The sequence below is a fragment of the Bos javanicus genome, chromosome 11 (assembly GCF_032452875.1).
Source record: "Bos javanicus breed banteng chromosome 11, ARS-OSU_banteng_1.0, whole genome shotgun sequence".
NCBI lineage: Eukaryota > Metazoa > Chordata > Mammalia > Artiodactyla > Bovidae > Bos > Bos javanicus.
The window spans coordinates 95500318-95514795 of NC_083878.1; the positions used below are offsets into that span (position 1 = coordinate 95500318).

Sequence of the window (14478 nt, forward strand, 5' to 3'; positions counted from 1 at the left end):
TTCAGCAAATTGACTTCTGTTGAACTGAACATTAGGTAAATTGGATATTTACAAACTAGTTTCAATGAGCTGCATTTTGGTGAACTGGCTTGCTTATCTATGAAGTAGGTCTATTAACCTTACTTACTTTAGTTGCTAAGTCATTTCCGACTCCTTGCAACTCCATGGGCTGTAGCCTGCCAAGCTCCTCTGTCCATAGGATTTCCTAGGCAAGAACACTGGAGTGGGTTGCCATTTCCTTCTCCAGGGGATCTTACCAACCCAAGGATCAAACCCGCGTCTCCTGCATTGACAGGCAGATTTGTTTTTGCTGAGTCACCAGAGAAGCCCTTACTTATAGAAAAGGAAATTGAGAAATGTTAAATAATCTTTCTACAGTAACGCAGCTACACTCCAGGTTCTTCACACACTGCATTAATTCATTCTTCAGTAAGAAATTCTGTGTGGTGATTCTACATCCTTTCAGCACCACTACTCTCCAGGAGAGAGAGGTTTTAAACCCAGGTCCAACTAAAGCTAACACACGTAGTTAATCACTGTATCATAGTAACAGTTTGCTGAAATAATCTTAAATTGCCACTCACACAAATGCAGTTTGTCTACCATACTACAACGACTATTTATTCTACCCTCCTGAAAAAATTTGTACCTGCTATTCAGAGGTCGAGTGGCACAGCTGCCAGACTAAATTGGAACACTTTCAAGGCAAAAGTCAAGATTTTAGAGACCTTATTACTTCATTTAGGCTGGACAATCATGATTTCAGATCAAATTTTGCACAACTAGAACTTCCTGAGAACCCCCACTACCATCTTTAAAGATCCCACACTGACAATCCCTGATGTGTGTGACACACACACAGAGGTATATAATTTTATGATCAATTATTTCGATCAAAGTGTAAGCTAATCTTATTAAATAAATGTAAAAACTAAAATAACCCTAGAGCCTACATGATCTATATAAGACATCAGTGCTTGCTCAAACTATTTGTCTTACTGCTGGGCTCTTCAGGGATTTATCACATTTATGATGCTAGGAGAATGTCCTATCTCACCTATTGATGCATAAAATCTGACTTTTCTTACATTTTTAACTTTCCTTCTATTAATAAGATAGTAACTCAAGGCTCTCTAAACAACTGAAAATATATTCTGCCCTTTTTGGTAAGCAGACAAATTCTCTACTCATAGATCTTATGACATAGCCCAAATATAAAGCACTTCTGACGTGACGTGAAGTCGCTCAGTTATGTCCGACTCTTTGTGATCCCATGGACTGTAGCCTACCAGGCTCCTCTGTCCATGGGATTTTCCAGGCAATAGTACTGGAGTGGATTGCCATTTCCTTCTCCAGGGGATCTTCCCAACCCAGGGATCGAACCCAGGTCTCCCGCATTGTAGACAGACACTTAACCATCTGAGCCACCAGGGAAGTTTTGTCTGAGGATAAATAGGAACTTTCATTAACAAAGCTACCACTACTGTAAAATATTTTAAGCATGAATTAATAAGCTGTTACTTTTAAACAGCATTAAACGTTTATTCTGATTTCCCAGCTGGGTTCAAAAATCTCTGTGTTAAAATGGGGAAAAGAGATCTTTACAGCAAATCTGAATACTGCAAACTGACACTTTGAAAAATGTCACCCTACTTTAAACCTCCTCAAATACATATTTTGAATGCTCAATGAAGAAATGACAAATCTAATTTTTTTGTCCATTCCAGGTTTCTCTTCTGTACTTAAAAGTGCCTCTCATTAATTATTTCTGATCTTCAACGTACACCCAAGGCTATCCTTAATGTTTCAGCAAACAGAATATGATTCTTTCTAACCTCTTTTGAAATCAACAAAGACTATAAATTTAACTCAAGACAGCTTTTGTAGTTCAGTTAGATTCAAGGTCATCTCAAGGCTTTTAATTACGAACCAGGATTTGAGGAGCTCTGCAATTGGTGTAGTCGAAGGAAAGAGCAGCTGGCTTATTCACTTTCTTATTAAAGAGCCTTATAAAAACTGTCTTGGCAAATAGCAAATTCTCTTACCACCAGTGGTGAACATAAAGAAGCAGAGCAAATAATCTTCAAACATTTGTGTTTACTCTCAATCAACAAATTTTTTAAATTACCAGAAGACTCTGAGGTCTTCATTTCATATGATTTATAATTTAATTCAAAACTTGTAGATAGCCAGACTCCAAAAATATTTCTATTTCCATTCTGAAACCAGCTCTGCTAAAAATTATGAATGTCCTTCAAATTAGCATAAAATTTATTTAGGTTTTCACTATCAAACCCTGTGCAGGATCAGTTTTTCAGTCACTGAGGAAGGAAACCATGCAAAGTATGCAGATATCTAAAGGAATGTAAATTTAACTTCTCTCTCCATGTACTTAATTTCCAATCAAATTCAGTTGTAAGTTTCAGGACATATTCAAGACTTTGAGGCAACTGATACAGTTGTATTTGAAAAGAGACATACAGACACACACACACACACACACACACACACTAATCCATCCTCCTAAGATTTTGAGAGGCAACCAAAGAAGGCTCCAGAGTGTCTTTGTGACCCACTCACCCATAATCTATAAGAGAAAGAAGGCAGTCTCAGAAGGTCCATAAGCACTGCTCTGACTAGGCTGGAGATATCGGGGTAGGCAGCAGAAGGCAATGTGCATGCTTCCGGGGGGTGGAGGCGGGGGGCGGGGGGGGGGTGGTGTACTAATGCCAGAAATCTACAAGATTCAGAAAACAAAAGGCATTGGGAATGATTCCACATACCCCTCTATAACATGAGACTAGAGGAAACAGCCTACCTGTGTCTCAATTCTATCTCAAGCATCAGGCATTTATTTAAAAATAGTAATAAGCCCTAGATGTTAATATACAAGATGTATTAGTGTAAATTAAACTGGTTGTTGGTGATGGTACATTGAGATAGACACATACTTCTAAAAATCTGGGCCCCCACAAAATAAGCCAAAAGAAAGCACAAGATAGTCTAGGGAGTACCGTTAAAACAATGAGAAACTACAAACTGTCTTAATGTTCAACAATGAAAAACAATGAGATATCACATGGCTGTTAAAAGTTTCAAATGAGTTACTGTTGAATCAGTAAAGCTTAAAACATGAGGGAAAAAAGTAAAATCAAACAAAAAGCATAAAACAATGGTATATACTGTAAGACCACAACAATAAGCAAAAAACTAGGATTTGAAGAAAGACTAGAAGAAAACATAAGAAAATGCTAATAACAGTCACCTGGAAGGAAAATTATAGGTAATTTTCCCTTCAGTTTCCATATTTTCTACAGTGATGACACACTCCTAATTTTAAAATCATTAGATTCCTAAGTAGCTCAAACCTAAGGAACCTAAGGGCCACAGGCAATTCAAGTCCAGAATTCAGAGATCACACCATTTAAATCTAAATACAAGATACAGCTAAATCCCTCCTGCTTTTATTGATATGCAAGCACTTCCAACTGAGTTCCCCAGGAAGTGTCCCTAAGACAACACTCTAAACTTGCTTTCCAAACAAAGCATTGGAAACACTAGGTATTCTTCAGCCAAAAGCCCGTCTATGCTCTGAATACTAGGTTTGGAAAATAAATTTACAGTACTTCACACACTTCATATTACCCATAAATGCTCAGCAATTGTTAATATTAATGGACATACTACATGAAAAGTACTTTACTTGAAATATTTTAAAAGGCTCATGGCAGATAGCACATTTTATCTTCAAATGTTAAATACATTTTTTCATCACAGTAGTACTTTCAGTAACTGAGCTGCTCGCCAGCAGTTAGCTCTGAATTCCAGTCAGCCCAACTATCTTTCAGATTTAAACTGTCAGCAAGTAAGAGAATATTTTTTTGCGGGAAAGCAATTGTAATTTCCAATTTTAGGTGATTGATTAAGTTCTCTCCTCTAAAAGGCTGATTGGTTTCCTGGTGCCAGTAAAATGATTGATGAATATTTCAACTGCAGCTCCCTTGCTAACCCCCCTCCACCCCTCCCCCATGCACTGCCGCCCCTTTCCTGCTGGGTTCCCTTTTTACTGACCAACAGCATTTAAGGAGGGTTTGCAATTTTCCTTAATGAATCCAAGTTCTCAAACTCAGGGCATTTAAGTCTTAAGAGGACAGGACTCTTCTCAGTGCTGAAGGAATATTGCAGGTAAAAATTCCTTTACAAGGAATAAGGGAAAACTCTGAAATTAACTATGGGTTTGACTCAAGAATGAAATTGTCCTTACAAAAGAAAAGTGTGGCATGGTTGTGGGGGAGGAGGTATAAGAATAGTGATCATCCTAAAAAAGAAAAAAACACTGAATCTCGAGTTTACATTACAAATTATCATAACATCATAACTTTATCTGCATACATTTCTATAAGACAGACCCAGAGAACTGAATTTACATGTAAATTATGTGATTCCACAGACCTTAATTTAAAGCAGCCAGGTGTTCTAATAAGGAGACAAAGTATGGTAAGCATTAAGAAATGTAAATATGCCTTGAGGGATGACTGAACAGTATCTAAAGTCAAAATCATCCCAATGAATCCGTGCTGTGAGTACCACAGTTATTTGCTTTCCTAAATTCCAACTTCCTGTTTTATCCAACTCATTTCATCATAAAGCTGGGAAATTCCTTCAGTGATTACCTAATTTAGCCCCTTCATTTTAAAGGTAGACCCATAGAAACATGCTTTTATAAGAGAGCTAAAATCAGAATCCGGGCAAAACCTAGGCCCACCAACTATTTCCTGAGCCTCATACCTCCTCAAATAATGTGGCTGCTCTCCTCTCTCAAGTCCTTCCCTGCTCAACACTACATTACTACCATATCTATTAATCCCCACTGTCACACCGTTCTCACTATCTCCTTGCTAGAAAACCACTTTCTGTATTTTACAAGCTTTGGACAACCAGTTCTTCTATTTCCACTTTCAAAGGGTCACATCAATCTTGGATTGGTCCTCTTTTCCATATAGTCGGCTTTTGTGTGGCAGAATTTTTTTTAAAATGTACAGGGGACAAAAGCTACCTTTTCCTAAATGGCATTCCCCAAAGTACTCAAGCCAACAACCAGGGATCTACTGACCATCTCATCTTAATCTGGTGTATCTGGTCATTTTAGTTATAAGGAGTGCTGTATTTCCAAACAGAAATGTACTATATTCTGGTTCCAGGAGGGCTTTTCAAACCTTGGATTTAGCTTCAACACTCAGCTTGACTTACATACTGCCCCAATTCTCTCAAGTGACTGAAAAGCATATTCTCTTCCCTTGTGTTTTGTAGACTTTCTCTGACTACCTGCAAAGAACTCAGACTCAAAGGACTCTGACATAGGAAAAGACTCAAAATTCCTGACCTGATTATTCTTTCATTTATCCATTCATTCATGAAACACCAATTACTTGTGTTTTTAGTGCTACAGATGATAATTTGTAATGTAAACTCGAGATTCAGTGTTTTTTTCTCTTTTAGGCTACAGATTCAAGATATGGTATCACTGCCCTGAATAGCGCAAAATCCCCTCTTTCCTTACCAGTCAAAGATAGTCTCTGATTATATCAAAACTGTTTTCTGGTTGGCTTATTAGAGCCAACATGAAAGAGAAATAAATCACTTGCAACTCTAACGGTGGATCTCTGTGACTCTATTCTATAGGAAGTTGAGTTGTGTATAATCCTCAACAATTATAAATCGCCTGGATTCACAAGTATCTGCTTTGAGGCAAACACTATGCTTGGCACTCTACAGGCTTTATCATGAGTCCTAATAACACTACCCTTAATTTCAGAAACATTATAGTACATGGGGAGAAGGGGAGTGGAAGGAGAGATTAAACCTAGGAAACAAATGATTAATGGTGTTACTAACTGTAAAAATATAAAAACTAGGGTTTAATCTCTGTGGGCTTCAGTTTCCACATCTGCAAAATGCAGGAGACAGTCGAACACCAACCTCACAGAGTTATGAAAATAGAGTGAGTTAACATATGTGAGGTGCTTAAAAATTATATAATAGCAACTATATAAATGTTAGCTGCTATTATTGTTCAATGAGAACACTAAAGTTCAGAGAAGTCAAGTGACAAAGTCACACAGCTGTGATCTTTGTACTGCCACACTCCAGAGTCCCTGCTCTTTCCCTCTCACATTATCTAACCAAAATCCTTCCTCCCTTACTGAAACTACTGCCACTTCCAAAAAAACAAAGCCCTCTAAACAGATATCAGTGGGGGGTTTCCCCCAGGTGGTTTATTATCCTGCCAAAAAGGCATTTTGGAGGAAGGATTGTAAGGCTAAAGAGAAGCTTCCAAACAGGTTAGATTTCAAAGTACAGCAAAAATATGGAAGGGAAAAAAACACACAAATCTGCCTCAGTTATTAAGCTTAGTAATTAACATCATTTAGCTCCTCTGAAACTTGAAATAATATCCAAGCATTAAAATGAAAAAGGAAAAGCTTTTATTTTCTCATTACTAAGCTGCAACCCCTACAGAACACAAAAACGCTTAGAAAGGTACATTACACGAAACTCCAAGAACATCAAGATGACTACAGAGCTCTCAGGAAGGTAGCCCAGATATCTCACTGATCTTTCATCACCCACCAGGGTTTTCACCTTAAATTCTGATCCAGAAACTCCTTATTGTTATTCACATTGTTCTGTGACATTTCTTTTGCCAGCAAACTCACTTCAGAATGAGTTCTACCTAGCAACTACCCTAAGGAGTAAATCCCTAACTCTTTAACAACACACTAATTGACTTACACTAAAATGTTACTCACACTAGGAAAAGGTATTCTTACATCAGCAGAGGAGATACTTCTCCTATACAGACTTTATTACAACCTCCCTCAGTCAAAACTAGGTTAAAGGAAAACCAATCTACAAACTGACACTGCCAAAATCACAGCTTTAGAAGGCTCAGTGAAAGCCAAACACACCTACTGAAAGCAAACAAGCAAAGTATTCTTTTATGTTTGTAACTTTGTGTCCTTTTATTTTTTTTAATTGAAGTATAGTTGATTTAAAATGTTGTGTTAATTTCTGCTGCACAGCTAAGTAATTCAATATATATACATTCTTTCTTTAATATTCTTTTCCATTATAGTTTATCACAGGAAGCAAACTATTCTTGAAGGAAATTTTGAAAAGATAGAGGGTTTTATCTCATAAATATTTAATTTTTTATAGCAATGACTCTTTATCAAGTAATAAAGTATTTTTTGTATAGTCAGATTTATTTCCACAATTATAAATCCACCCTTGGGGAGGAAGCAGGTTCTATTGGAAATTTTCTAATACAAATAATTAACAGTTAAGCAACAGGTTTCACATGGCAAGTAACAAAAGCCTTATCAGAGAACTCAGTGAGGTGAACTATGACATACTTCATTTAGTCTCAAGCAAAGAAAACTTAAAATGAACTCATTTTCATTTTTTTTTCCTCTATAGCCTCTTTACAGAGGTTTTTTTTTTTTTTTAAGAGAAAGAGAAGGAATGAAAAACCCAAAGTAACTAAGTGCTAACAATAATACTTGGCAAAGTCACCATTTTCTTACACATTAAGTCAGTCTGTTTAGAAAAGAAGTTCTCTCATTACTGTGGTCTGCGTGGTCGCAGGACCCCTTTTACACCACTAAAAATTACTGAGGACCCAAAGAGCTAACATTTACACAGGTTATATCTAGTGATATTTACCACAGTGTGAAATCTTTTAAAATATCTATTAATTCATCCAAAAGTAACAAGAAACCTGTTATATGTTAATATAACCTATTTTATGAAAAGTAACATAATTTCCAACAAAACAACAAAATTGATGAGAAGAGTAGCACTGTTTTATATTTTTACTAATCTTTAATATCTGGTTTAATTCTGGCAGTTAAGATTCTCCTGCATGCTTCTGCATTCAGTATGCTGTGCTATACTGTTTTGGTTGAAGTATACACAGAAAATCTGGTCTCACACAGATTTGTAATTGGAAATGGAAGAACTATTTCTTAATGAAAATAATTGTAGGTATTTTCCTTTGATAATATACCAAAATTCAGTAAGTAGTGGTTTCTTAAAGGTCAGTTCAAAGGGAAATCTAAAACCATGTCAATGAACTTTGTGTACTCTGTTACATTAAAACCCATTGGTCTATCTAGCACTTTGAACCCATCTTTTCTCCATTCAGAATTTTTTAACATCATACACTGGATAATTTGGAAACTGCTCCTTCACCAAAATGTGATCTTCAAAATGTTAACACATTTCATTATATAATATTTAAAAAAAAAATCAGATTTATCAGTAACATCAACATTAGGGCTCATCAGAAAAGGCTTTAAGTACTGGGAAGTTGTCAAGCTCAAAGTGGCAAGTACAAGTTTTCCAAAATTCTAATTGTCACTTGAAAGTTCAAATTTTATTCACCATCAAGAAGCATTGTCAGTTTTCCCTGGCCTAACAGGCTCCCTGTTCGTTTTCCAAAACATGGTCTGCCAAACACCCAATCTGAATATGGTCTGTCAATTGTTCTTTCAAGTAAAACTTGTGTTTCATTAAAAAAAAGCAGCTAGTTCCGCTCACAACATAATTGCAGAAGCACTTTTCTTAAAAACAATTATTCTATTTTGGTAAGCAGAAGAAATGCTTTGTGCATCTGCCATTTCCTCACACAGAATATCAAAAACATCTGTACTCAAGGGTAGAGATTTAATAAAATTAATCATTTTTACTACTTCATCCAGGACATTCTTAAGTGAAAATAGCTTAAAAAAAAATACAAGTGACTAGAATTGAAGAATATAATGACTACTAGTACAGTTTGATGCTTTGATCTCTGCTAAGGTGCCAATAATTTACCTACCACCGTTTCTCAACATGAGCCCAAATGTCAACATCGCAAAAAAGGCAAATAATGTCAGCATTATTATAAAAATAGCTCTGACCTCAAGAACCTCCTGAAAAGGTTTCAGGGCCCACTCTTCCGTGGTTCATGGATGACACTTTGTACTGGTTTACACCATACAGTAAATTATTAATAACAAATTTAAGTACTCAATCAATAGGGAGAGATTAAATCTGAAACAAACAATCTAGTAACAAATGATCAAGAAACCACTGACAAAAATACAATCCAACTGTGTATTATTTCATTACTCATTTATGAATTTTTAAAGGCAAGATATGAGGAAACAAGATAAAAAGTGTGTAAGACTTCAAGTGTCCTCTTCTTTCTTGTGAGAGAAAAACTAAATTATACAAACTGGAGTTAACTGTGGTAAAAAGAACTCTACACTGTATCTGATGCAGTGTGCGTGTGAGACTCACTCAGTCACAACCAACTCTTTGCGACCCCATGGACTATACAGTTCATGGAACTCTCCAGGCCAGAATACTGGAGTGGGTAGCTGTTCCCTTCTCCAGGGGATCTTCCCAACTCAGGGATCAAACCCAGGTCTCCCACATTGCAGGTGGATTCTTTACCAGCTGAGCCACCAGTAGAACACAAGAAATTAACAACAACAAAAAAATCAAGACTTTTTAAAATCCTTCCAAGACAGTATGGCTTCAAGACTGAAATGAATGCAAGAATTAATTTTTTAAATGAAAACTAACACAGGTTAAGGTAGTCCCCCCAACTCCCCATCCTTTCACAGAACCAGTACATCCATCATTTTGGCACAGATTTGTTACTGAAATGTTTCCTAAATCTTAAACCATGAAATTATACCTCTGGACCCGAAGTATAACAGGAAATTTAAAAATCTGTTTAATTATGTCCTTTTTCAATCAATGTATTCAGAGAGAAAATTAAAAACAGAGAATTTAACACTACAATGATGGGTTGGAAGAGCAGGCACTCATAGATCTCTGAACTGCTTTTATAAAAAGATACAAAATTCACTGAAATATAAGGAAGAGCTGGAAATAAAAAACTGAGAAAGTTATCTACTTCTGCTACATGAGGAATTTAGTTGTGCATTTCACTCTCAAAATTACAATTCTCAAGTTTATTTTCTAAATAATTACAAATTGTTTTCAATGCAAACTTGTTAAAGCAAATATCTGTTTGATATATCCTCTACTAATACACAGTGCAATTCCAATGTGATATAACTTATCACTCAAATAACTCCCTCTATCGTTATTACCAGCTTCTCTTTATGATTTCTCACTCTTAACAATGGGAGCAAAATCACCACTCTGGTTCAAACCACCCACAGAGTATATCTTCAAATCAAATGCCCGGATTTGTTTCCAGAATACATTACATGTTGCTGCCTAGGGAATTGGTTTTGGAAACATTACACTTGGCAGCTGACCTATCAACAGTGCCAGTAGAATTGACACCAACTTAAAGGCCAGAGTCCCTCTAGAAAACAGAAAAATATGCTGCTACTGCCATCTGTGGTTTATGGTTGAATAGCTTCTCCTGTATAAACAAATTGAAAGGTATGTACAGTTAGCAATTAGGTTCCAAAGATTTCATCATTTGAAGATACTTTTTAAACTCTGAATGTAACAAATTATAGAGTTTATTAAGTGTATGACATTAAGAACTTGTGATTCCTTATTCGAACTTATGAATATAATGCTGATGGAGAAACCACAACTACTTTGAAAATTTTTCCATTGCATAAAGGCTAACTTTTGTTTTCCCCAAACACACACTCCTAAAGAAACTCAAAACACTTGAATGCCTCTGTGAACTTAAAATGAGAATAATTTCTCTTTTGAAATAATGACTATCAATACTACAACATCCCCCAAATTTTTAAAGCAAAAAAAAAAAAGTATTTTTAAAGAAATCCAGGAATTTTCTATTCAGACATAAGAGTTTGCACCCTTCAAAATAAATTTTAAAGACTCAATTATCCCTATAATTTTTTTTTAAGAACAAAACATCCAAGATGCAAATGAGGCTGAAAGTAGACTATTTTCAACTTATTTTCTCTCAGTTTGCTTTCTCAAATGACAACCACTGTAGCTTAGGGATCAAAAGATTTGGTGTAGCTGGGGGTGGGGAAAAAAGCAATTCAGGTCCCCAGCAGCCAGCTGAGGAAATCCTGGTTCGCTCCCCAACTAAATCACTGTTAATTAGAATTACCGGGTTACATAGTAAAGTCTTATTTAAATAATCGTAAACAGCAAAAAAATCTCTTTTCTTGAGAAGCTGTTCTCCCCAGGCTACTATTTAACAGCAGGTAGTAAGGGAAGAATGAAATAAAGTAGGAAATGTTTTAATCTTTCACATAAAGTTTTCTATTTATAGCTATTTCTAAACCACACTGAAAAAGCAGGTTAGACATCTCACAATGGTTTTCTTCTAATTTTCCGATATCTAAAATAACAGCCTTATCTTTCTCATAAAGACAACCCATGTCGGAAAAGAAGCAATAAACAGAAGCCTGGGCCTGATTCTAGAAATAATATATATATCAAAGTTAATCCAGAGTTGGTTTTTCTGTTTGTTTTTTAACATAGATTAAGCTCAGACAAATCTGAAACTTCGGCTCTGAGAGGGACTCAACACCCAAAAAAGAATTAGCTGCTTAGCACTTCTTGCTGACTTTAATAATTCTGGTATTTCTGAACCCTAGTCATTAACAAAGGCACCCATAAACCCTTAAGAAATTACCTGAATCAGGAAAAAGTTGACCTTAAGAATGTAAAAGTTTGACAGAAAACATTTTCCTTCACAACTTGTTGGTCTCAGAAATACTTTTAAAGTATTACAAAGTTGGGTATATTAGATCATCACCTGTGTGGACATATTCAATAGCTACTTTTTATTTAAAATTGTTTCAAGGACACTTTTATTCTTTGCTGAAAAGCAAAATTTATCTGTTGATTCAGAACTTTCTATTTTCCTGATTGTGAACCTTTTTCACATATAAGACAACTGGTACACATAAAATGAGGCATTTTTCTTGTCCTACTTTAATAGAATAGATTTGACCAACATTAAAATTTACTCATAAATGGCATCTTACCAAATTTAACTTTCAATCTAATTATATAAAATACTGCAAAAAATACTTAAATGGAGAATGTAATTTAACTTGACTACAACACAAAATTAAATAATAACCAAAACTTATGAAAAGGCCCCAAAGATCTAAATGAGCTTGCTGAAAATGAAGTCTCTTAATTTTGGAGACTATCCCAGCTAAGGCTATCCCAAAGCCAGAAGTTACCATGTGAACACAATTCATTAATGGGCCAATTTATTCAATACAAACCAATAAATACTTAGTTATAAAAACAAAATGATGATGTCTTAATACAGGATGAAACTCCAAATACAGCCCCAGGCCCCAGAACATGCAGGCATCATTAGCAATTTAAAGCCAGCTTGCACAACAGGCACTAGTTCTGAGAAATTTCACCACATTTGCAGTTGGCATTTCTATCCTCCATTCTCCACTAAACTAAACCTAGATATTTAAACCTAAAACTATTTTCTAACCTTTGCTCCACAATCCCAGGAAAAGGGAAAAAATGAAAAAAAAAAAACAAGAAATTATTAATAAAATATGAAATACAGGATTTAAGCATAGTTTAGGAAATTCACCAGCAGTTTTATTCACTAGCTCATCTCCCTCCTCCCCATCTAACTCCTCTTCACACTAATTCATGCTTACACACACACACACACACACACACACACACACACACACCTTTTTGCTACAGAATTCACAATGATTTATGGGTTTGGAACATGTTCATACTTAGATTACATGAAAGAATATGGTACATGGTAAATCTGAGATTGGAAATGTGGTCATCTCACACCTCAGCTCACCGATGAATCTGTTCATTGTTGCCTTTCAGTGTTCTTTGGAGGTCACAGAACCCACTAAAAAACACCTGTTTGCTGTTTGGACTAAAGAACAACAGTACTATAGTATGCTTTTTTGCTTGTTTGTTTAATGGAGGTAGAAAATTCTGGACTGACTCAGAACTAACTTGATTTTTAAAGTCACAGAACTGAAAAGTTACACCGTCATTGAAAATATCTGCTAAAGTATTTTCAGGGATAAACATTCAGATGGCACAGTCTTAACAGAAAAAGGGCATCAGGTTTATCTAGTGAACTTCTCTCCAATTCCTCTAACATGTAATTATATAAAACATGCTTTTAATTACTTATAATGGTTTATAAACTTCCTTTGCTTGAAACATTTAGAACTCCATTATTCTCTCAAAATAAAATGATCAAGTGCAGTATTGACATATACTTCTTCAAATCATTCATCTTCCTTTGAAATTCTGATTGAGTTCATGTTTGTCATCAAAACCTAAAAGCAACAACTGAAACATTTAGTGCAGTGAGCACAGGAAATTCTTGGAAGGGTAATGGTGCATCAAAAGACTAGCAATTCTGTTTGGATAGAATAATAAAAACCATTTAAAGGACTGTAAATTCATCATCAATGGCGTTTCCAGCAGGAAAACATTTCTAAAATTTCACTTTCAGTTTATTTATTCATGATACAAACCAAAAGATCTGCTATCTAGATGACTATCTACTGCAAATAATTCGTATAAAATAGAAATCAGCCACCAGGATAAAAAGCCAGGAGAATTCATTTTCTCTGCTTTGACTGTAAGCAGTTTCATTTACTTTTGGAGAAAAACATGAATTAGGAAGTATATAACGGGGAAAAAAAAAAACACCATTCCAAAGATAAACTTTTTTTCTTTTTTGGTAATTCTTCTGTGAGTATGTTAAGTTGTAAGAGATAATGAACATACACTGTTAAACAGTACACAATACTCATTTTTACACTGGGAAATAAAACTTTCCACAACAGTCTAATGTTTCATGTATTTTCCTTAGAGCCCATCAAACTGCCAAAAGTCCCATTCTGTTTTCAACAAAAAGGAAATATTTGTAGCACTAAATTGGGCTGATGTAAAATACTAAAGCCACCTTAGCCTAAATGGATTGCTTGGTAACATTCTTTTAAATGGTCCTGACCGATTGAGGAAATGAGACTGTGAAAGGGAAATTTGATTAAGAGTTAAAATTACCGCTGAGTTCTTTAAAATGTACTAATGAATAATTAATAGCAAATGCAGTTCCTAGGCTTCCCTTACAACAATATTCTCAAGTAGAACTTAAAGTATTGACTGTAGTAAAAATCCATCAGCTACGAGTCGCACAGGTGGGTACAGGAAGCATACACACATAGATAAACATTACAAAATTACACACACTAATATGGGCCATAATATAGATCTGAGCTTCTATAGATCTGGCTTAAAAAAATCAGCATGGTAAAATTTAGATCAAAATTTACAACTTTAACACATTAACACCAAACCAAATCACCTCTTAAAAAGCTTAAAAGTCAAAAGCACTAAAGAAATCCTTTGTTCCTATGATACTATCTCCTTCTACCCTAACTGGATTCCTGCCCCTTCCTTTGTGACACAGGATTTTATTGATCTCAA

At 35.4% G+C, this 14478-nt stretch overlaps 1 protein-coding gene across 5 annotated transcripts in view; it reads right to left on the reverse strand.

The window, feature by feature from the left end:
- NR6A1 (nuclear receptor subfamily 6 group A member 1) overlaps positions 1-14478 on the reverse strand; it is a 230232-nt gene that overhangs the window by 210687 nt on the left and 5067 nt on the right. The window contains exon 1 of one of the 5 annotated variants that reach the window (XM_061431298.1): positions 2581-2651. The exons of the other annotated variants lie outside the window; for them this stretch is intronic. Coding sequence (XP_061287282.1) covers positions 2581-2584 — 4 coding nt within the window. The 5' untranslated portion in view covers positions 2585-2651. Of the gene's footprint in view, positions 1-2580; positions 2652-14478 lie in introns of those variants that run through there. 5 annotated transcript variants of the gene reach the window in all.